This window comes from Carassius carassius, chromosome 36 (assembly GCF_963082965.1).
Source record: "Carassius carassius chromosome 36, fCarCar2.1, whole genome shotgun sequence".
NCBI lineage: Eukaryota > Metazoa > Chordata > Actinopteri > Cypriniformes > Cyprinidae > Carassius > Carassius carassius.
The window spans coordinates 28,777,853-28,801,670 of record NC_081790.1 but is presented as its reverse complement, the minus strand read 5'-3'; the positions used below and the strand labels follow the sequence as shown (position 1 = coordinate 28,801,670).

The 23,818-nt window shown below is 37.3% G+C and overlaps 1 protein-coding gene across 1 annotated transcript; it reads right to left on the bottom strand.

The window, feature by feature from the left end:
- Positions 1-702: 702 nt before the first annotated feature.
- On the bottom strand, positions 703-23,089 carry LOC132117544 (janus kinase and microtubule-interacting protein 2-like). The gene is made up of 22 exons (XM_059526897.1): positions 22,944-23,089; positions 17,774-18,008; positions 16,292-16,789; positions 14,680-14,889; positions 14,293-14,391; positions 13,947-14,093; positions 11,005-11,145; positions 10,864-10,917; positions 10,481-10,603; positions 10,263-10,391; positions 9,240-9,323; positions 9,065-9,127; positions 7,555-7,653; positions 6,687-6,785; positions 6,558-6,611; positions 6,410-6,475; positions 5,080-5,148; positions 4,834-4,911; positions 4,531-4,734; positions 2,838-2,903; positions 2,601-2,674; positions 703-1,753 (listed from the first exon to the last, which is right to left on the bottom strand). Exons 2-21 carry the CDS (start codon positions 17,900-17,902, stop codon positions 2,624-2,626), a joined length of 2,463 nt encoding a protein of 820 aa, XP_059382880.1. The 5' UTR covers positions 17,903-18,008; positions 22,944-23,089; the 3' UTR covers positions 703-1,753; positions 2,601-2,623.
- Positions 23,090-23,818: the final 729 nt, after the last annotated feature.

The following is a 23,818-nucleotide window of genomic DNA, read 5'->3' as shown; positions in this document are numbered from 1 at the left end:
TATTTGTGTAAATGCACATGGTGCGACAGTTTATGCAAAACTAAATTTTAAACTGTCATGTGTTACAATAATTTCAATAAGAACAGTTTAAGCAATAACAATACTCTCCATTTATTTTCCAAATGCTCATTATTTATCTTTTCTTGATTCATTCACAAATAAACGGAAGCAAGTTTAGACCAATTAAAAAATCTAATCAAAAAATAAAAGTAATTGCCACTTTTTAATCTCACAATTCTGACTTTTTCAGAATTGCGTAATATAAACATGCAATTGTGAGAAATAAAGTCAGAACTGGATAAAAAAAAAAAAAATAGAACAGCAACAAAAAAATCTGAATTGCAAACTTGCAATTATGACTTCTTTTCTCAGAACTGTGATATGAACTCACAATTGCGAGTTACGAAGTCCTGCGGGAAAAAAAATAGTTTCTTACAATCGTGAGTTTATGAATTCTGACATGCATTATATTATAATACTTATAACTCACAATTCCATGTTATGGATATTGTGTCAGAATTGTGAGATTTAAACTTAAAATTCGGATTTTTCTTGCTACAGCGAGAAAATTCTGAGAAAGCAAGCAAGTATTTCATGTTTATATCACAAAATTGCGAGAAAAAAACTCAGAACTGTGAGATTAAAAGTCAGAGTAACCTTATTTTATCCATTGGCGGAAACAAGCTGCCATATGTAAACATCTTGCAAATTTTATTTAAAACGTAGTAGTAGGATCTTCTGGTCAATTATCAAACCCCTCTTTGGTAAAGTATACAGAAATTCTCCAATCATATAGTCAGTTTAAACCCAGTACATTTTTTACAAATCTTTTGTAATCTCATTTATTCAAGTGCTTTGCCCTCAAGTCGAAATCCAATCAACAACGGATCTATAAAACCAAGTACATTTTTTTTCTATAATCTGTTACACTCAGATGTACGTCACAATACAGAAGAAAACTGTTATCGCTACTTCCGTTTGATCGCAACTTTCGTAAACTGTAGAATGTGTCAGGTAAAAAATGGTTTTAGTTGCACAAATAGTTTTTTGTGTAAACTTTTAGATTGATTTAAGAAATTGTGCTTGTGATGGAGGAATGAGGCCCGATATGAGGAATAATTTAAAAAACCAGGCTGTGCAGAATTAGTTTGCAGGTTGCAGTAGTCTACTCAACTCAAGGGTAAACAAAAACTGCTAGTGTGGATGGTTTGTAGTGGATGGTCTTGCTTTCTCTCTCAGTTTGTCCCTTTGTCCTGTCTGTGTTCAGGCAGTGAGGAAGAAGCCTCTTCTAAGGGCTCCTGATAACAGAGATGTGACAGTCGCCTCACTAACAAGCTCCTGTGAGAGGATGTGTCTCTGCAAAGACGTCCTTTTCGCTTTGAATTTCCCAAAGTGTGTGTTGGAGGAGAGACAGACAGACAGAGTGAGAAAGAAAGAAACAGGTCTGTGGGCTCTGGTTGGTAGCAGTCGCAGCAGATGCAGTAAAGACACGATCATGACGGGTCCCTGCATGGCAGAGATAATTTATAATCCTATCTAGTTGGGTTAATGATTATGTTTTGTCACACTTGTATCGATCTGTAAGTGTGATTTCAAGCATTCTGTCCCGCTCCTCCACAGAGGCTGAATCCAGTGTAGTCCATAATCACTAACTCTGAATTTCCCACTTCCACACAAGCAAAACAAAACACCTTTGAGTCAATACAACCGGATGATTGCAGTTGCATGCGACAGCTCCAGGTTGCGTCAGATCCTGTGTATGACAAAAGAGACAAAGCCTGAGATCAGATGTGCATTTTTAAAGAATAGATCTTAAAGGAACAGTTCACACAAAAATTTGAAAAAAAGCCTCAGACCAGTTTGTATTTTCATGGGAACATTTGGAGCACTTGCTCAGCAATGAATGCTCTTCAGTGAATGGGTGCCGTCAGAATGAGAGTCTGATAAAAACATCACAATAATCCACAACACTCCAGTCCATCAGTTCACATCTGGAGAAGACTTTAAGCTGCGTGCTTTAAGAAACAAATCAATCAAAATACGAGTTAAAATACGAGACCATAATCCATAATAACACTTCCTCCAGTGAAAAAGTGCTCTGGTCTGAAACACGAGAGAAATCTGCACAGATCAAGCAGCGTTTAAACAGCTCTAAACAAATATGTGGCTGGTTTTTGCCGTGAGAGAAAAAATGAGATGCACTTTTCACTGGAGGAAGCATTGTTTTGGATTGTGGGCTTGTAATTTAGCTGGAAATGACAGTTTAAGCATTTTAATAACGGATTCGTTTCTTACAAACACACAGATTTGTCTTCTCCAGATGTGAAGTGATGGACTGGAGTGCTGTGGATTACTGTGATGTTTTTATCAGACTCTCATTCTGACGGCACCCATTCACTGCAGAGCATCCATTGATGAGACACTGATGCAATGCTACATTTCTACAAATCTGATGAAGAAACAAACTCATCTACATCTTGGACGGCCTAAGGGGGAGCATATTTTTGGCAAACTGCAGTAGTTTTCTTTCAGTAACACAAAAAACGTGATGACACGAGAACAGAAAGCAAAGAAGGAAGCAGAAAAGACCGTTCACTCACCTCCGCAGGAGATGTCACAGACATCAAGGCCAAAGAATGAAGGCAAGAGAGAAGAACAGAAAAAGAAATAAAAACTGAAAGAAAGGTTAGAGAAATGTATTAATTAGGGTTACAGACCGGACATAGGAAAATGCTCAACATCCATATCAGAACAAAAAATGGAAGACATTACTGAAATATTTTCAAGTAGAGTGTAAATCATTTGGCCGACATCAGCTGAGATCTAACCGGTCTTACCTTCTCCTCTAGATCTTTAATCTGTCTCTTCTGGATGTCAGTCTTGTCCTCCAGGTCTCTGATCCTCTGCATTGAGACAAACACATCACACATTTATTGTTTATTATGTAATTGCTGCAAACCGCTTTGAGAAAGCTGAAACCATTGATTACGGTACGGTACAATTACTGCATTATTAATATAAATCTGATTTATAAATACAGTCTAAGACCACCAGTTAAATCCCCAGAAGATTAACAAACAGTTAATAGCATAGAAATGTGTTTCATGTCATATCATATTTAATACATTAGGCTTTTTTGTAGGAGACAGAGAAATATCGAGCTTCCAGAAGGAAAAAAGATTTTAATTTATTCAGAGCATTGTTATTTTATTATCATTTATTATTTTTATATTTTCTTATTTCATGTTAAAGTTTTAGTCATTATTATTATTATTATTTTAAGTTAACATTTATTTTAATTCCAAGTAATGTTTTTATGGTTTTAGTTTTAGTTAACTATAACATGTCAGAGACCCAAACTGAGCAAAAATATGCAATTTGGTGCAGATATTTTAATTTATACAGCCAAAGGTAAGATGAAATACTGAAAGCTTGTAATGTAAATCAATTATTTGTATTTTATATATAGATGTGTCCCTGCAGCACAGAAGCAGTCTGGAGTCTCTGGGGTATATTTGTAGCAATAGACAAAAATACATTGTATGGGTCAAAATTACAGATTTTTCTTTTTTGCCAAAAATCATTAGGATATGAAGTAAAGATCATGTTCATGAAGATATTTAGTAAATTTCCTACTGTAAATATATCAAAACTTCATTTTTGATTAGTAACATGCATTGCTAAGAACTTCATCTGAACAACTTTAAAGATGATTTTCTCAATATTTAGATTTTTTTTGCTCCCCCAGTTTCCAGATTTTCAAATAGTTGCATCTCAGACAAATATTATCACGTCCTAACAAACCACACATCACTGGAGAGATTACTTATTCAGCTTCAGATGATGTATACATATCAATTTCGAGAAATTGACCCTCATTATTGGTTTTGTGCTCCATGGTCACAAATATAAAAATATAACATTTACATAAAATGTATATAAACATCAGTTTTCCCTCTTCATCCTGATACATAATGCTTAGTTTTAAGATCCACAGATTTTAATGTGGGAGCAAAATATATAATGTAATGAAATACAATGATGATTGAGAGATCTTCCTCAAATCATCTTGTATAAACTCTTCAGTGTTACATAAGCAAATTACTTTTTCCAAGTAAATAGTAAAGTAACACGTATTTTTATTTACAAGAACATATCTGAGTATCTTTAACGTAGTTTTCCCATGTTAAGCGAAATTTCATTTTTTATATATCAAAAACAAATAGGCAAGCCCAGCCCACTACCACACTACAGCTCGCTACTTTCCATAAACTGTAACGTAATTAGTTACATTTTTAGAGGGCAATGCAATATTGTAATGCATTGCTTTTAAAAGTAACTTTTTCCAACACTGCCCATCTTAACATCAAATAAAGAAATCTAAATAATAATATGACTTTTAAAATTCTTCCATCGTGAGGATGCCCTCTCTGGCATGTCTCCTTGAGAATATGAAATATAAAAGACATGTTTTCTGTTTGGTAACATGAAACACATACGACGTGCATGAAGATATGAGGTAAGCGGCACCTGATGGGCCTGATGGAGCAGCTCCATCCTCTCCTGCAGCACCTGACAGTCAAACTCTCGGCTCTTCCTCAGCATCTGTCTGCGCAGTTTCTCCACCGCCGTGCGTAACTCGTCCTTCTGCAGCTCGTCCAGAGGCTCTCCGTATCTGATGACTTTATCCTGCTGCAGTGCATTGTACAGAGTCGCCTCCAGCTCCTGGATTTGCTGTTACACACACACACACACACAAACACACACACAAACAACAATTTCTCAGCTGAAGTTCATAAAAAGCAGAAATGTTCGAATGGAGAGGTTTTTTACCATATAGGCCTGATCCAGCGCCTGCTTCCTGTAGTCCAGCTCTTCCTCCAGATAACCTTTCTGTTTGCAGAACATCTCCTGCAAATCACCAGAAAAAAAAATGCAGATTCCAAAGTGTAAAATGCATTTTTGAAAAATGTTTCGCTTTCTTTAAGGCTTTGTTGCAATTAGATAAGCACAAATTCATAGTAAAATGTGTCGGGTAGTGTACAGATAATGTGTAAAGACATGGCTTGTAATCGGTACCATCTCGAGCTCCAGGTCCATCATCTTCTGATGCAGAGCAGCTTCTGTGCCTTCAATCTGCTGGATCCACTAAATCACCACACACAAACATCTGTCTACATCACACATCATCACTAACAGAGTGAGAAACGCTTGTGAAGGAAATAAAGTAGCTTAGTACTGCGACCGGTGAGACCACCTAAACTGAGACCAAATTCATCTGAAAGATCCATACTGACCAAAAAACACCTTGATAAATTACAACTGCAGAGATAATGCCATGAGATTCATGTTTTAAATGCAAGATTTAGAGTACTGTATATGAAAATAAATGATACACTCAAAACGAAACTAAAACCACAAATCTCTTAATGAGAGAGTCATGCAATCTTTTTTTCAACAGGTTCGTTTGAAACTGTTTAAACTGTCTAAAATGTAAGTCACTTAATAATAACTTCTTGTTTATTGAGCGTGACATAAATCAATATCATGTTTGCAATCAAGTTTATTTTCTCTTGCTCTGATGATATTTCTTAACTATTTAAAATGATAAAAAGATCTCATGCAAAATACTAATATCTTGCATTTTTGGGGGCAATGGTATTAATATTTTATACAATCCCCGCTTAATTTCAAATCAGCTTCACATTGTTTGAAAATAAAATTATGATTCAACGATGCAAAATAAATGTAATTCTTCTGCAAAAGACATTAGTAAATAGTTGTTATTATATGCAATGCATTAGCAATTTAGTGAAAAATTATGAAAATCAATTATATTTTAGAAAAAATTGTATAAAAATACATAAAATACATATTAATTTCAGTTTTCACTCTTTATCTCCCAATAATTTTTCTTGCTAAGATGATATATTATGACAGCTACAGCGTTTAATTTAGGAGGCAAAACATACATTTATATCATATATAAAGCCTAATACAACAAACAAATAAACTTTCCTAAAATGCATGTTGAATCATATTTGATACATTTGTCACCCGTCTGTTAAACATACCAATACGTCTTGAAAACAAGACCAGTCTGGAGTCCTACAACACTAATAATGATTCAGACATGATCTAAAACACTTTGTGGGCCTCGTTAAAATAATGCATATTTAATACATTAATATTGGCATCCTTGGTAAATATGAGCAAAGCCGGCTGTGAAAATAAATCTGCATTGTTTCTCCTTCCGATCTCTCATTTAAAAATGCACAACTTTTTAGAACTTTACTTCAATTAGAATTTTTGTGCATTTTTATTGCACATGAGCCTTTGCTCATATTTAACACGGGTGCCAGTATTAGTGGAGGGCCCTGTAATATATAATAAAGTACAGAACTCGTACCTTCTCAGCGAGCGACAGCACGGTACTGGCTTGAATAATGGCCACCTGCTCCTCGTTCCTCAGGTTCTGTATTAAAAGCATAAATACACACTGTGCATCGAGTGTCAGGTTTACATTATTAACACTACAACAGGTGTGTGTGACGTACCCCGTTATCTCCGAGTATATCCAGCAGCTTGATGAGGTCTGGTATACACACGTCCTGTTGAGAGCACATCTGGGTCACCCGTTCTCACTCTTACCGGAAGCAAGTGTCAGATTATGATTTCATATTTACCTTCACGCCCTCCTTGATACAGTAGATCTGCAGCGCGCTCACTCCCTCAGAGAACGGGTGGATGTGAAGGTTAAACGGAGGCGATCTCCTCTCACGCTCCTGTCGGGTCACATCAAACACACATTACACACTCACAGTTGTTTAAAGCATTAAAAGTTTCATTAAAGCATGCTTCCTTTTATATATCTGTACTTCCACCACTAGATGGATGCCTCCTCATCTGAGAATGAGAGACAGAGAGAGATCGTGCACATCTGTGTTTTACGTGCGGTGACTTTTATGCAAACTAGCCTCAAGGACATACATTTAATAAGACACCATGCCAAAAACGATCATCCCTGTACTGTGTATTTCAGTGGGCCTCTTGTGGCCGTTTAAACCAGCTTTGCACAACATAGCCTTAGTTTTGACAAAAAAAACAGCATTAGGTTATAACTTATGCTCTACTAAATATGTGCATATTTATAACTCGATGATGATGACATATAAACTAGTTAACATTTTAAGAGAAAAATCATTGTGTAAAATAATGACTTGTTATTGGCTCTTCTTTGTATTTCACAATTTAGACTTTTTTCTTGTAATTCCGAGTTTACATGTCACAATTCAGTCTGAAGCAATTCAATTCTGAAAATAAAATGCAAAAAAGTCGCAATTAACCTATTTTTTTACTCCAAGAAGGTAAAACAAACAGAAATGTGAGGTGAAAAAGCCATAATTACAAGATACAAATTTAGAATTGTGAGATATAAAAAGAATTCTGACTTTTTTTACTCAGAATTCTGACATTGTGAGTTTACATCTCGCAACTCCTCTCAAAAATATTCATCAGAAACGACTTTTTTTCAGTTTTATTCTGCATGTGTACCTCGAGCTCAAGGATGCGAAACTCCAGGAGTTCATTCTGATCTTTAGAGTCCTGTAGTTCCTGCTGCAGCTTTCCGTTTTCATTCTCCAGCTTTTCAACCTGACAAACAAACATCAGAAGAAGAGACAGAGTTTATAAAAGACTTTCACTGTCGCTGCTTTTCTGTCAATTAACAGCCATTACTCACACGATCCTCAGAGATCATTCTGATGTGATGATTTACTGCTCAAGAAACATTTCTGATTATTATCAATGTTGAACACTGTTGTGCTGCTTTATATTGTTGTGGAAACTGATGCATGTTTTCAGGAATCTTTGAGGAACAGAAAGTACAGAACAACAGCATTTATTCAAAACAGAAATCTTGTGAGACATTATTAAACTATTTAATGACGATGTGTCATGGTTTTCACAACAATATTGTACATTGCTAATAATCAGAAATGGTTCTTGAGCAGTAAATCATCATATTTCCATGATTTCTGAAGATCATGTGACACTGAAGACTCGAGGAATGATGCTGAAAATACAGCGGAGCATCACAGAAATAAATTACACTTTTACTATATATCGATGAAGAAAACAGCTATTTTAAATTGTAAAAATAATTTGCATTATAACTGTTTTTACTGTATTTTTAATCCAACAAATACAGCATTGGTGGGCAGAAGAGTCTTCTTAACAAAAACATTAATAAAGTTGTTATTGTTTTTACCAACAGTGTACATAGAAAAAAAATCCTACAATGTTTATAAGTTATTACAAATGTACCTACACTTACTGTACCTGCATGTACTCTAACTAAATTTATACTTGAGTCAAAAAAAGGGTTTAAATGTGTAATACTGATTTAAATTGTTGTTGCAATTTAAAAAAAGAAAATGTATTACATTTTAGTTTTTCTGAGCAAAACGTTTATATCATGCATTTTTCCCTGATTTACCAAAGAGAGCCACTAAAATGTAATTCAGTGCAACAATCTTGTCAGGCAAATGCAATCTTGTCAGGCATATTTACAACAAAAATCAGTTTATGACATATTAAAAGACTAAATACTTTCACCCCAAATACCAATTAGTTGTAATTTTACATTTTAAAAATATCCCACTATCCTAGGTTTTGTCCATTTGTCAGTAACACTGTTTTACTCATTTAAAACCCAATAAAATGTAATATGCTCACTTATTCTTTTATATAATGTAATATGTACAGGTCAGAATACGCATGTTGTTTATAGTGTTACACTGAATGACAATGTAGCATTATCTCAACCAAATTTCAAACTTTTTGAAACCTTAAAAATAGACCCTTTACTTACATTTAATGTGCTTTCGATGGACATAAATCACCTTTTTAAACTGCATACAACTTAATGTCTTTGACCCACACACACTGTTGATCCTAAATCTAAACTTGCCCCAGATGAGAAAAAGTAACGCAAAAGAAATGCAATGCATTACTTCCCATAAAAAGTAACTTTGCAACATTGTAATGCATCCCTTTCCCGCACCTTCTCCAGCAGCTCCTGATTGCGCCTGAGGAACAGCTGCTTCTCTTCCACCCATCTGGAGTCCTGTGAGGAAGAGAGCAAACCATGTGCTTTATAACCAGATACTGGGGAAATACGTCTGTTAGTGTGCTGTGCACATTTTGCATGCACTAATATCAATAGTAAAGATGTTTACCTGTCCTTTTAAAGCAAGCTCCTTTTCCAGGTCTTCAATTTTAGCTTTATACCTTCGAGCATCTGCCTGGAGCTGCTCATGACCCTGGAAAGATAACAAAACTATCAAACATAACCGTGTTTAACTTCAACTTCAGTTAATTGTGAGAATTGTGTTTCCGAAATTGTTGGGTTTTGCCATTTTGTTTCCAAACAATCTGTGTATATTCTGTATCAGTGAGGATAATATGAATGGAACCAGGCCCTTGTTGGATCCATAGTTCATCAGACTTAGTGATCATGACAAAACTACTTCAGGATTCTTCTATATGACTGAGTGTACGTATAAAGAATGTATTTTAATATGTTGGTTGCACATGATTTAGAACTGTCTGACAAAAGGTTTTCAAATATTTATAATTTTGTAATTCTGACTGCTTCACTGCTTATTATTCTAAGGAATTATAATTAAAGATCACGCTAAACTACTGAAAAAGGTTTTCTTTTCAATAATCTCAACATTTTGATGAAGATCAGTGCTATTTTAAAGTATAAATTTTTGAATATTTTGAATTTGTTTTTATTTGTATCATTTTTCACTTAAAATTACTTTCAAGTTTTAGTATTTTGTTGTATGTTTTGTCATTCTTTTAGCTTTTTTCAAAATGTCTGTACAGTATTTATTAGTATTATTATTTATTGTAGTACTTCAGCTTATGAGAGCTAACATATATATATATATTCTTCATTCTTTTTTTTCTTTTTTTTTCTTTTAGGTTTTGTTAAGGTAACAATAATAACCACAATGATTTTTTTTATTCATTTATTTATTTTTTTTGACATTTGATTCATTAGGAAAGTTGTACCACCCCACCATTTACATATCTAAATAATGGTTATCATATAAAAAGGTGCCTTCAAATTATATGCATGAATTGCATTTTTGAAAGAGTTAATACATCTGGGCAAAAAAAGAGAGTCTTGTACCTTACTTCTGTAATGTTAATAGATAAACAATAGTGCACACAGAGTATTTGAGGAATACCTTAGCCTCCATTTCAGCGTCCAGCACACCTCCTTTCTGCTCCTGTAGGAGGGCATAAGCTCTCTGAAGAGCCTGATATTCCCGTGTCAAGTGCTTAAAGCGCAATTCAGACTCTTCAGCCGCCAAACTCTTTAAGAATAAAAAACTTCTATGAGAAATACGAATAGCATAAAACAAGGGGATCCTGACTGAGAAAAGCAATCTTCCTCAATGCTCACCTCGTCTAAATCTTCGTCTGGTGTAGCCGGGGTGCGGTCCATGCGCAGGGAAGCCACCGAGGACGTTTCCGAATCCATAGACTCTTCATCATACCCATAGAATGTGTCTACAACAATATGCCTCTGCGCGCGAGAATAACAAAAAACAGTTCTAGGTAAATGCACACCTTTTAAATGAAATTTGGGGTCGCTTAATGCAGGAAAAAAGAGTGACTGGCTTCTCCATTTGCAAAAACTTACTGAAAAAATTATGCCAGATTTCCAGAAAGTGAAGATTTGGTTCTCTTGGGATGGAATCTGTGCTCTTTTTGTGAATTTTTCGCACAAGTTCAGTTCCCAACTTCGCATGGCAACATAGCTAGCTGAGATAATCACACACTCACCTTTATAGGTCTGTTTCGTTTATGCCTCTTCTTTCTCAAGAGTTTTTCTCTATCCTGAAACGTGCACAAGAAAGAGATGATAGATGGGTGTTTGGTGCTCACTGCTGTGTGTCCTGGCTGGTGTTTTTGAGAAGTACTCACTCGTGTCAGCTCATCGATCATGCTCTGCTGCTCCAGAACCTGCAGCTTGAGGAATTCAATCTCTTGATCATCAATGGCCTGATCCAGATCATTCAGAGACTTGAGTTTCTTCAGTGGAGGATGGGAGGTAATCTTCTCCTTCTGAATACAACAAAATAATACGAATACAACAACACTGAAAAAAATGGTGTAGAAGCATTTTCACTCAGTTACTGCTAGTGATTTCATAAATAATCACAAAGAGATGGCAAGTAATACATTTAATAATTTATTCATCAGATTATGAGAAATGTTGCATTGCATCAGTGTCTCACCAATGGATGTTCTGAAGTGAATGGGTGCTGTCTAGAATGAGAGCTAATAAAACATTACAATAAGTAATGGGGATTATTGTTATGCTTTTATCAGCCGTTTGGACTCTCATTCTGACGGCAGCCATTCACTGCAGGGCATCCATTGATGAGACACTGATGCAATGCAACATTTCTCAAAATCTGATGAAGAAACACACTCATCCTAATCTTGAATCTGTGAATTTCTTACTCAGTACAGTGTTCCCTGTCCATCTGAGAAATTGTGAATTCACATTCAAACATATTTAAATTGCAACATTTAGTTAGAAAAAGTTATCAAATAACCTCAGTGTTTAGTGCTAAATGCACATGTAAAAATTCAAAACAATATGTCTCTATTGTCACACGATGTGTAGTGAGGAGCAAGGAATGAGGAAACCAGAAATGCATGGAACAATCTTTTTTTAATATAATATAATCCAAAGGAATACACAGGGCAGACAGGAGCACAGGAAACACAAAGATAGACCTACAATCTCCGACCTAAACTAACTGAAAGGACTAGGGCTTATAAACACAAGATAACTGGGGAAACACAGGTGCATGAAATAATACAATCAACATGGGACATGGAACACATGGAGGGAAAACACAACATAATGAGTCCAGGGACGTGACATTACTCCCACCTCCAGGAAGTTGCGACCACACCGTGGAACAATAGAGGTAGGGGAAATGGGTGGGAATCAAGAAGGAGGTTCCGGTGGAGGACTGACCCCCGGGAGGGGGCAGGCAGACAGAGACCACGGAGGGAGGAGCCAGGGAGGAGACATGAGGAGACTAGCAGGACCCAGGCCACAGCCATAACAGCGGCCCACAGTGTAGCTGACGGAGGTAGGAGTCATGGAGGAGAAGTGGCCCCAGACTCCAGGAGGCCGACCAACGGTGGCGGAGCAGGTGGTGGAGGAGCGTGAGGCGGAGATGGTGAGCTGAAGAGCCAGGGTGACAGGGAGGATCCAGAGCTCCTAGGCAGAGCCGATGGCGCCGGCGAATGATGCAGAGATGTGGATCCAGGAGGCCGTGGTGGATCCGAGGGGATGAGGGGGTCTGACGGAGCCGAAGGAACGAGGCAAGGCCAGAGGAGTGGAGTCCCAAGGCGCAGGATGGTTGACGCCAGACCAAGGAGGAGCCGGAGGGATGGAAGAGCCATGCGGAGCTTGTGGACTGGCGGGCCACGATGGACAGGTGGGAGCTAGGAGCCATGGTGGAGCTGACTGGTCATGGGGCCAAGGCAGAGTCCTGGCCTCAGAGACTGGAGACAGAGGTGAGGGAGACCAACCATGCTGGTGGATGGCAGTCCCGCGGGGCTCCCGCTGAGGGCGAGCAGAGAGGCTTGCAAAACGACAGCGTTCGACGAGGTTGGATCGGGAGGGAGGACGGACATTTATGAGGAGCGGGCACTGGAGAATCGGAAGCCCCCTCAGGGCTGGAGGAGGGAGCCATGGACGAAGGATGGCTGGACAGAACCAGTGGAGACAATGGAGAGAGGAGAGGGGGCAGTTCAATCTCCAGATCAGATTCCCAGTCAATCAGATCCTACTCCTCATTTTGGCCCTTTTGCTGAGCCATAGTCAGCTCACTCTCAGCCGCAGGCAGTGTTGCCGGCTCACACACCTGGACTGACATCACAGCCTCCTTTTCCGCGGTGTAGCCTCTCTATTGATGGCTCAACGACCGCGGTGGGCTCAGTTATGCGCTCTCAACATGGGGAGATGGTGGGCTGGGCTCTGGGTCGGGAGTGGCATTGGCGATTAATCCCTGGGAACCAGCGAGGAACGGAGATCCATTTCTCGCCAGTGTTCACTCCACAAAGGCGGTGATTTCTGCTTGAGGGTCTAGCATCATAGAACATGCAGAGCGCATGGTCTGGATAAGAGGTGAGATGAGCCACAGCCAGAAACAGTCTGGTATGACCATCCAGCGAATTTTCTCCCTGCTCCAACAGGAGGATGAATTCGGGGAAGGAAGGGATCCATGACAACACAACGGAAACAAAAAGGACTGAGGAAAACCGGAAAACAAACGGAGGGTAGACACGCAATTTAAACAGTTTTGGGTCTGAGATTCTGTCACACTATGTGTAGCGAGGAGCGAGGAATGAGGAAACTAGGAATGCACTGAACAATCTTCTTTTAATTCAATAATCCATATGAATAGACGAAGGTAGACATACAATCTCCGACCAAAATCAACTGAAAGGACTAGGGCTTATAAACACAAGATAATTGGGGAAACAGTCAAGGATACAATCAACATGGGACTTGGAACACATGGAGGGAAAACACAACATAACGAGTCCAAGGGCGTGACAACCATGTGATCTTAAAACAAAACATCCATCTAATTTTTTTTTCTAAACTTTCAGCATTACAGTAACAGAGACTTAAAAGATTGTGCATTCAAAGTTTAGCTACACGCTGTCTGCTCAAATCATCGCGTTTGTCATGAGATTTAAATACAAGTTTAGGAGCGACTCTGAGATGCCTTTCTATGCTTTGTTAGCATTCGGTAACAAATGCATTAAATTTAATCACACATAAAAATGCAGATTACATTTGGAGAGATGTTAGAAAATAAAGAGGAACCCACCATCTCCAGATTCTCCTTGGTAATAGATTTAAGTTTATCCTCCATCCTCTGAAGGGAATGGCTGAGTTCATCATTTTTCCTACTTAATAACTTGTTCTTGTCCAGTAAGGGCTTGCACTGTTTCTCTGTTTCTCGAACACGCTTCAACTGAGGGGAGCAATTCAGGGTTAATTATTCATAAACAAAATACATAAAAATATAAATGTTTCCAAAACCGCACCATAAACGAAGATGCATGCTGAGGATTTTATAGTCCTGTAAAACCCAAAAATCATTCCACAGTTGGCACTGCTTTTTATCCTTCACTGTGACACTGAGTATCCAGGAAACATCTATGCAAACATACCAGCTCGTTTCTTTCATCCACTAAGATTGAATTGCGGTCCTCCAGCTTACGAATAGTGGCTTTGAGTTCACTCATGCGTTTCTGGTTCCTTCTCATGTCCTAAAACACATAACACCAGATATATCTGTAGCACACACACGCATAATAAAGGAAAATGTATGCACTAATATAAAGTGCTTATGGGATTAACCGATATTTAGACTGGGAACAGGATTTAAACTGGTTTATAACAAACACTTAATAACACTAACTTAAAATGATGAATTACAATAACGGACATAACACCTTTTAATCAGAAATGTGTCCTGTTTTATCATTTTTGAGATCTCAACTATATGTTTAAGACTGCACTGCACTACAAGAACGTGCATTTTATAGTTTATTTACCGGACTCCCACAATGCTCTGCTCCATCTCCAGCGCGGCCGGGGATCTCTCTTTTGGGGCTTCCCAGGTTGCACTCTGCCTCTTTTACCAAAAAAAGCTGCTCATCAAGCGCATCTTTCTGTAGCTGCAACTTCTGCACGAAGCCTGTGGCTGTTTCCAGCTCTTTCTCCAGCGAGAAGATCGTCCGGTCCTTCGACTTGATCTCATCCACCTGCACAAAGTTCATACTGCATTTTGCAAATAGAGCCTAACCGTAACTATACTGCAAAAATAAAGACTGTAAAAAAAACTACAGTAAAACCTGGCATTACAATTACAAAAAATCATGTAATTTTACAGCAAAATACTGTTAGATGTAGTTTTTGCAAGTGAAAAAGAACAAGTTATCTTATTATATTTATTCATGAATAAACTACTTTATAGTGGTTGTTAGTATATTATTATAAGGGGTAAAAATGTTAGTATAATTTGGTATACAAACATTATTTCAGTTAATAAAATAAATTCCCACTGTACATCATTATGTGCGCAATAAGCAGGGAGGTGTATATAATAACTATAATGTTTTTAAACATGTTATGTAAAATGTGAATTTATAAAGCGGATAATTCCGGTCCTTGATTCTGATTGGTTGAGCCGCGTTCGAAGCTGTTGTAAATAAGGGTGCTTTCACACTAGCACTTTTGGTGCGCACCCGGGTTCGGTTGACGTCAGAGTTCAGTTCGTTTGGACGATGTGAACGCTGTCTTCCGTACTCAGATGCGCACCCGCGAACCGTACCCGAGTCCGATTAAAAACGGTGGTCTTGGGTACGGCTTCATGTGAACTCTGGTATGGTTCGCTGCTTATGTGTACGCAATCGTATCGCTTTTAATGACAAATTATTTGATGAAAATGTGTGTTTCACTCACTTTCCTGATGAGTTTGACTGACGCGCTGCAAGCAGAGAGCTGTACATCTCATTTATGTTCGCCTTCAACGTTCTTTAGAGCATTTTCAGTACATTCGTAAGACAGACGCAAGCGCCGATATGTACCGAAGCTTTATAAACAAAACGAACAGTTCAAAAACGTAATACATAAAAGTGCAGAGAGTAATGTTGTGCATATGCCGCCTTCTCCTGCGCTGATGTTACCAAGCAACGGGGTAAACAGCTGCTGGCTTGATAACGCAAGCGAACCGTGGTTCGGACTCAAATATTATAATATGATCACAGTCCAGGGGGGGCAGGGGGAAGGGGGAGGAACCGAACTCGGGTTCGGACCAGGCAAGTGAACCAAGTGTGAAAGCACACTAACTTTACAAACAAACACCTTTGTTTACTTCTGTGTGTTGCTCAGAAACCACTGTGTATTCAAGTTTTCTGAGGAGCTAAATTTTTTGGCGGATGTCTAATGTTTTTATTAATATCAGTACACTTACTTTTATTTTCTGACACCTTACTACATACATGGAATAACCGTTTTATAAAAGCAATAATCCCGAAGAAGCCGTGGTTTACAGTGAATTTATAACAGCTAAGGTGCGTTGTTCCTTAAACCCCCTTTTTACTGTTATAAATTCACTGCTTTATTATTTGACATTCCACATTAAGAATAAAAATGCTGGGTTACCAGTCGACGAATATCTCGCTCACTGTCCCACTTGATCTTGGAGATCTGCTCCTGGTGCGCTTGATGTTCAGTGCGCAGGTCACCAGCCTTCATCTTGTCGGCTAAGATCATAGTATTCAGCGCTTCATCCGTCTGCCGTTTAGAGGATTTTAGCTCAGCTATTTCCTGCAGCAGCTTGACGCGCTCCTGGTCAAAGAAGCGACGGGCTTCCTCTCGGGCCTCGAGCGTCAGCGCAGTGCGCACTTTCTCTCCGCTACCATCGCGCAGTCCACTGAGCGCAGTCCGCAGACGCTGGATCTCTCCTTCTTTGATCTTAGCGGTTCGTGCTAACTCCTGCTCGTGCTGCCGTGTCAGTGATTCCCGCAGAGCTGCGAGCTCCTTTAACTTGTCCTCGTGCCAGCGAGCCCTCTGCTCCGTCAGCGCCGCTGTATGCCGATGCTGCTCCTGTTCGCGAATGCGCTTGCCTTCCTGCACCTTTTCTCGCTCCAGCTTGGTCACCTGCAGGAATAAGTTCATGATTGAGGCTTGTGGTAATATTGCATTTATCCAATATCTGTTTTAGGTGGACAAGAGTGGTATAGTAGGTTTAACAATTCAGTTAGGCACTCCAGAAATCAATACCTAAAATGGCTCAGAGTTACCCAAACTTTGTATTTGAAGGGCCAACAATTAACTTAGATGGAAGGCTGTGGTCCAAAACTAAATGTTGCATTGTATACAACTATAATATAACACCATTTATTAAATTGTCAGATGTTTGAAATAATTCAAATTTAAATAAAAAAATTTTTGAAATTGTAAAATTTTATTGAGGTCTCTTCTGCTCATCAAGACTGCATTTATTTGATCAAAAACACAGTATACTGTGAAATATTATTCTTATTATAAAAGTCAAAGCTGAATTTCCAGCATCATTACTCCAGTCTTCAGTGTCACATGAAATCTTCGGAAATCATTTTGATATGATGATTTATTATCAATGTTGAAACCATTTGTGCTACTTAATGTTTTTTGGAAACTTTTTTTCTCATTTATTCTAAATAGAAATATTTTCTTACAATATAAGCCTTAACTATCACTTTTTTATCAATTTACAGTAACAAAACGCTGTTCTTTATCAAATAATCCTGAAACAAATATCACAGGTTCCAATTTTACTTTATTTTTTTTATATTAAGCAGCACAACAGTTTCCAACACTGATAGTAAATCATCATATTTTCATGATTTCTGAAGATCATGTGACACTAAAGACTGGAGGAATGATGCTGAAAATACAGCGGAGCATCACAGAAATAAATGACAGTTTAACAGATATGCACATTGAAAACAACATTTAAATTGTAATTTTTTATCAAATGAGCACAAGAGACTTATGAAGGTTATGAAAATTCATTGTAAAGGTGCAGCAGTCAATTCAGGAGAGTTTGTTTTCTCTGGCCTTTCAGAAACACCATGTAAATCTGTGCATGCCGTTACCTACCTTGCATTTTTCTTGATGCAGTTCAATTTGAATATCGGTTAATTTGGACCTGAGATCTTCATTGGCTGCCTGTAAGGCAGAGATGAGTGCTTCAGGCTTCTCGCCCTTGGCACGGCCTTTCTTTGCCATTGGGTCAGATGTAAGGGTTCCTCAAACACTCTTAGTATCCATCACTTCAAGTTACACTGACGTTCCCAGCTCCGTCTTTTCCTCATTATCCTTGTAGTGAGAAAACCTGAGGGAGAAAACACAAACCCACATTTCCAGTAAGGGGAAAGACAAAATCAACATGTACGTTTGGAAAACTTAAATTGTCATGCACTGACTTCTGCCACTTCTGTGTGTCGTTGTGTTGTTAAGACCTTTTTCTTGTTATATGAAGGAAACTCTTGAGGAAAGTCTAGTCTAGTTCCAGACCCACAATGACATAGAATATGAAAATCTATAATAAAAAAAACAATTAATTATGATTAATAATAAGATTAATTATTACATATAGGTAAATAAAGGTTGATATGTGACACATTTGTCAGTTATTTCAATGCCAAAAATCGATCCTAATCTAACGAAAGGGTGAAATGCACATAAAATGGTTCAGTGTGTATTGCTAGAATATGATTTACTACATATACTGTATATATATATATATATATATATATATATATATATATATATATATATATATATATATATATATATATATATATATATATATATATATATGAGAGCATGATGACATTTTATGTGAGCTCTTTAGTGTCTACATAGCTATAGCTCTGAAAACAATAATAGTGTGTCATTTCAGAATCAGCTGTGATTATGTCAAATTATGCAAAACAGTGTACATGTTCAAGACATTTCAGTAACACTTTAGTTTAGGATCCAACTCTCTATTATAGATCAGTGGTTAGCATGCATATTACTAGCACATTAACTGTTTATTAGTACAAAGCACATATTAATGCATTAGGCCCCGCCCCTGGGCTCTTCTGATTGGTCCACTGTTTTGATGAGCCGCCCTGCGTGTAAGAGTTAAAACTCTTTAACAGTTGTTAAAAGCAGTGCATTGCAATTGAAACACGGACCCTTATTCTGCATGATCATATTTTAGATCTCTTAATCCTTAACTTACCTAAATTTAACAACTACTTACTAACTATTAATAAGCATCAAATTAGAAGTTTATTCAGCCAAAAGTCACAGTAGATGCTTTGTCAATAGTGAGAATTAGACCTTCAAATAAAGTGTGGCACAAAAATGAACAGAATTCTCTTGTGGTACATTTAAATGCACTGCATTGAAAAAAGTGTGTTTTAATTGTGTTTAACCATGCTTCACAGCCATGCACACTGCAACCGTCTTCTACAGTCAGACAAATAAACTCAAGAAGACCTTCATTACATAAACAGCATCATGATGATTAAGAGATTATGATGATGAGGCATAGTGGCGATTAAGAGATTGTGAATGAAGACTGAAGCTTGTCTCTACAGATACAGCTGTTCGTACAACACAGTAGACGAGACAGAGAGAGAGACAGAGACAGAGAGTATTTTCCTTTATTCGAGATGAAAGTGCATTATTATTATAAGCTGTGCATGATCACTTACTGTAATATACTGTGATGTCATGCATTGCTTTACTACTAGCGTGTTGGCAGAGGATGATAATCTTGGTTATGTAATTTGTGCCAGTTAATCTTTCAGTCTGCCAGAATTTATGAGTCAACAGCATTAGATGCTGGGCAGATATTTTGATTAAACTGTACATGTTCGACAGAAAAATCCATTTGATTACTGAGGTGCTTAGGCTCCAGAGAAGCTCAGTTCATCCCAACACTGTAACTCTAACATAGTATCTCTTTCTACACATCCTCATCAAAATGAATAGATCTGTCTCATAACATGGATCAATCCACTCTGGATATCAGATTCAAATGTTTCAAAGCTTTTTGCACATTATGCTGATTTTAAGGATGCACAGAGGTTGTTGTGATCATTAATCATTGCACACATGCATGAAAGACAATAATCTATTTTTCAGAAAAGCAGTTCAGGACTGAAAGCAGCATGTTGATGCCATACTGTACCAGACTATAAAACCACTATCACTAATACCATATTAACCCAGAAACGACTGAATCAAAGAGCACACACTGAAGGCACTGGGTGCCAAGTTTAAAGATGTATATTTGTGTGGGGCACAATTAGCTGCAGCTGTGATCATCTGTTCTGATTTAGCCTTCTGCATCCATAAATCCCTCTGAATGTTTCTGTGTGCTAAGTATAGGACATGCACCCCATCACACTGAATATTACAGTGGAAAACACCTTTTGTGTCTAAACCTAGAAACTTTGCATTCATTTACTGTGAAACCCAATCTGCAAAAACATCTGACACATCAACAGCACTAATAACATAGATGCATAAAATTACATTAGCTGCTGTATATATTTTGAGTCATATGGGTTTTCTATAGTGTTTTTGCCTTTGATTAACAATATGCCATTTCTTTTTTTACTTTATATATTTATGCATATTACATTAGCAAGACAGCTGTCTACTTTAGTTCAGATATGCATGCTAAGACTGTCTTTTTCTTTATTAAAAAAGCATAAGTGATGTTCCATACCGACAATAACAAGTTCTAAAGGATTTTATATATTTGAAATATGTATCAAATATTTAAAACTGCAGCTTCCTTATAATTTGGGAATGCATCTTGTGTCTTCTCTTTTACATTTCGTTGGTAACTGTGTCTATGCACTTACATTTAAATGAATCCATTTTTTCAAATCAGCAACAAAACATCAATTTCTTGAAATTTTGATTTGTACATCATCTGAAAGCTAAATAAATAAATAAATAATCTCTACATTGATGTATGGTTTGTTCGGAGGACAATATTTGTCTGAGTTACAACTATTTGTAAATCTGGAATCTGAGGGAGCAAAAAAATCTAAATATTGAGAAAATCATCTTTAAAGTTGTTCAAATGAATTTTTAGCAATGCACATTACTGAGAAAAAATGTAGTTTTGATATATTTACGGTAGGAAATTGGCAAAATATCTTCATGGAACATGATTTTTACTTAATATCCTAATGATTTTTGGCAAAAAAAAGAAAAATCAATAATATTGACCCATACAATGTATTGTTGTCTATATTGCTACAAATACACCCAGAGACTCCAGACTGCTTCTGCGCTGCAGGGACACAAATACAGTAGTGCTTTGAAAATATCTTTACATTGAATTTCTGAGCTTGTTATGATTTTTTTTATGAACAGACGCAGCATGTATAGTAGCTAACGACTGGTAATACAATTACAATATCACGTAATTGAGTTGTTCTTCATTTGTTTAATTGATTTAATTCTGTAAATCTTCTGTACTGTAGATTTAGTAAAATGCGTGTAAATTACAAGCATGCGCAACAGCGTAATGCTTGCCTTAGCAAACCTCACTAATACATTTGCATGTGACAAATCAATAGACTGAAATGTAGTAATGTGAGGTAAAGTAGTGATTAATTGTGCACCACTTTATAAGCATGAAAAATGCTTAGTGCTAACCAGGCTGCACTCAAACATGAAATGTTGCCCAAATGATATTATAAAGAAAGGCATCTCATTACTGAAGAGCTGAAGGTTGTTGGAGGGACTGGGCTGTTAATGGGACGTTACAGTCAGTTTCTCTCCCAGCTGCTCTCGCCTGTGTACTGCTATAGCACACACACACTGGTGTCATGACCCACGTTTACATCCACTGACACCACACACACAATAACACACAGTTCACTAGCCGTGGCTCACTTTGACCTCAGCAATAGAAGAAATCTTAACACTTCTGTTTCAAGGAAGTTGGAAAAGGAGGCTAGTGTAATAACACAAAATCCAGTTCAGTTTCAAAGGTTTTCTCTTCAGCCCCACAACTAACAGTCAGTTCAATTTGAAGTGATCAATAGTCAATCAATTCACACTGAAAAACTAAAAATAACACTGAGTCGAACAGCTTGTTGTGCTCTAACACCCCTCAAGGTATTTCCATTCAATTTCATGCAGATTAAATACATAAAATTACAGTTTCTCTAGTTAGTAGACCCACATGTCATTTCCTTTTTGTAAAATAGATTTGTGATATTTTGGGATAATGCCTCTATTTGGCAAGAAAAAATTATCTTGGTTATGTCAATTGTACCAAAAAAATTCAATAAAAAAAAAACACTCTAAACTTTGGATGGTTATTCTTTTAGACTTTAAATTAAAGAGATGTATTCAGTAATAATGTGTATAAGTAATAGTTAATTATTTCAATGTTTTTCAATAGTTCAATATGTTGAACAGCTACCATAATAATAAAATGCTACTATTTTACAGTAGAGACGCCAACACAGTAAAATGCAGAACACATTGGCTATAAAAATTTCTTGTTTGATTTCTTGTTGTATTTTTTTAATAAAATGTAATATATTAAGACTTATGACCGGTTAATGTATGGAGTAAAAGTAAAATGTAATATAATGCAGATTGTTAAGAACAATAACTATTTTATATACTGTATATATATATATATATATATATATATATATATATATGATCACATAATGAGGCACTGTACTGCTTTGACATATTTGACATATTTTCTGAAGGATTCCCTGCAGCCTATGAATACTCATATTTGGGATTACTCATATACCTTTAAGAACACACACTTCTCAACAGGATTTTCCAGATTCTCCAGATTCTCCAAATAACAATATGCCCATTTAGGACATCAAATGGAATTAAAAGAAAATCTTGTACAGACTGCCTGCCTGAGGCCTTCGACAGATGATTGTTCTGTGATGAGAACTGGATGCTATCATGAGTATGAGTGTAATCTGTAATGCACCGCATCAGTGTCTCCTCGAGGCCTGCAGACTGATTCACACGCGTCATGACGCGCGCGCAGGCCGAGCTCGCCCATTCCCATCCATACAAAACAACATATCCCACCAGAACCGAGCCATAGAGGCCGAGTGTTGCATGCTTTCTAGGCGTGCCCTAATTTCAATTATATAAGCCTTTCTGTGTAATACTGTCATACTGTAATACTCTCTGAAGCGCATCTCAGCGACGGCGCGTGCATACAGTTAAAACAGCAGCGACTCAAAGACGCTGTTCTTACCTAAAAAACAATCCGCCACGATGTGTCACGGTCCCCAAACCTCAAATCCGCAATCATGGTCCTACATATTTCTCAGCGCGACCTCTCAGCATCAGCAGCCGTACAATAAAACGACAAGCTCCGATGATGCTGCGTAACCCCGCCCTGCTCCCGCTGTCAGAATGATGCTGCGTAGCCCCGCCCCCTCCCCGCTGTCAGAATGATGCTGCGTAGCCCCGCCCCCTCCCCCGTCAGAATGACCTCATCGCATTCAGTTCACTCACTGCAGCACTCCTACAGAGATAGATAGATAGATAGATAGATAGATAGATAGATAGATAGATAGATAGATAGATAGATAGATAGATAGATAGATAGATAGATAGATAGATAGATAGATAGATAGATAGATAGATAGATATTGTAGAGTCTTCTGTACAATCATGCAAAGTTATCCTATTAACATTTATTTTTTTTATTTGCATTAAAATACTTGATAAAAGGATGGGGGTGTAGTTGGGGGAAATTAACTGATGGTGAACGTTATAAAAATAATTTTGAACAGTTATATTTAAAAAAAAAAAAAACTGATCCATGCTTTCTATGCCTTAATGACTGTTGTAGTATTAGAACCAAATGGATTTTTTATTCAAAGTAGATAAATGTAGAAAAAATAAATAAATAAACGTGTGGATGTACTGAGTGAATCTTTTTCTGCCATGACATCACATTGCCTTTCAACTGTTGGCTGCTAGAATGAGGAATTCAAATGAAGCCGTTTTATAGTGTGTAAAGAACAAAATGTCTAGATTCTAGACCTGGATGCATGAAAACTCTTAAAATTTCACTACCCTGCAACAAGAGATATATAAGGCTGATCTAAATCTGACTAATAT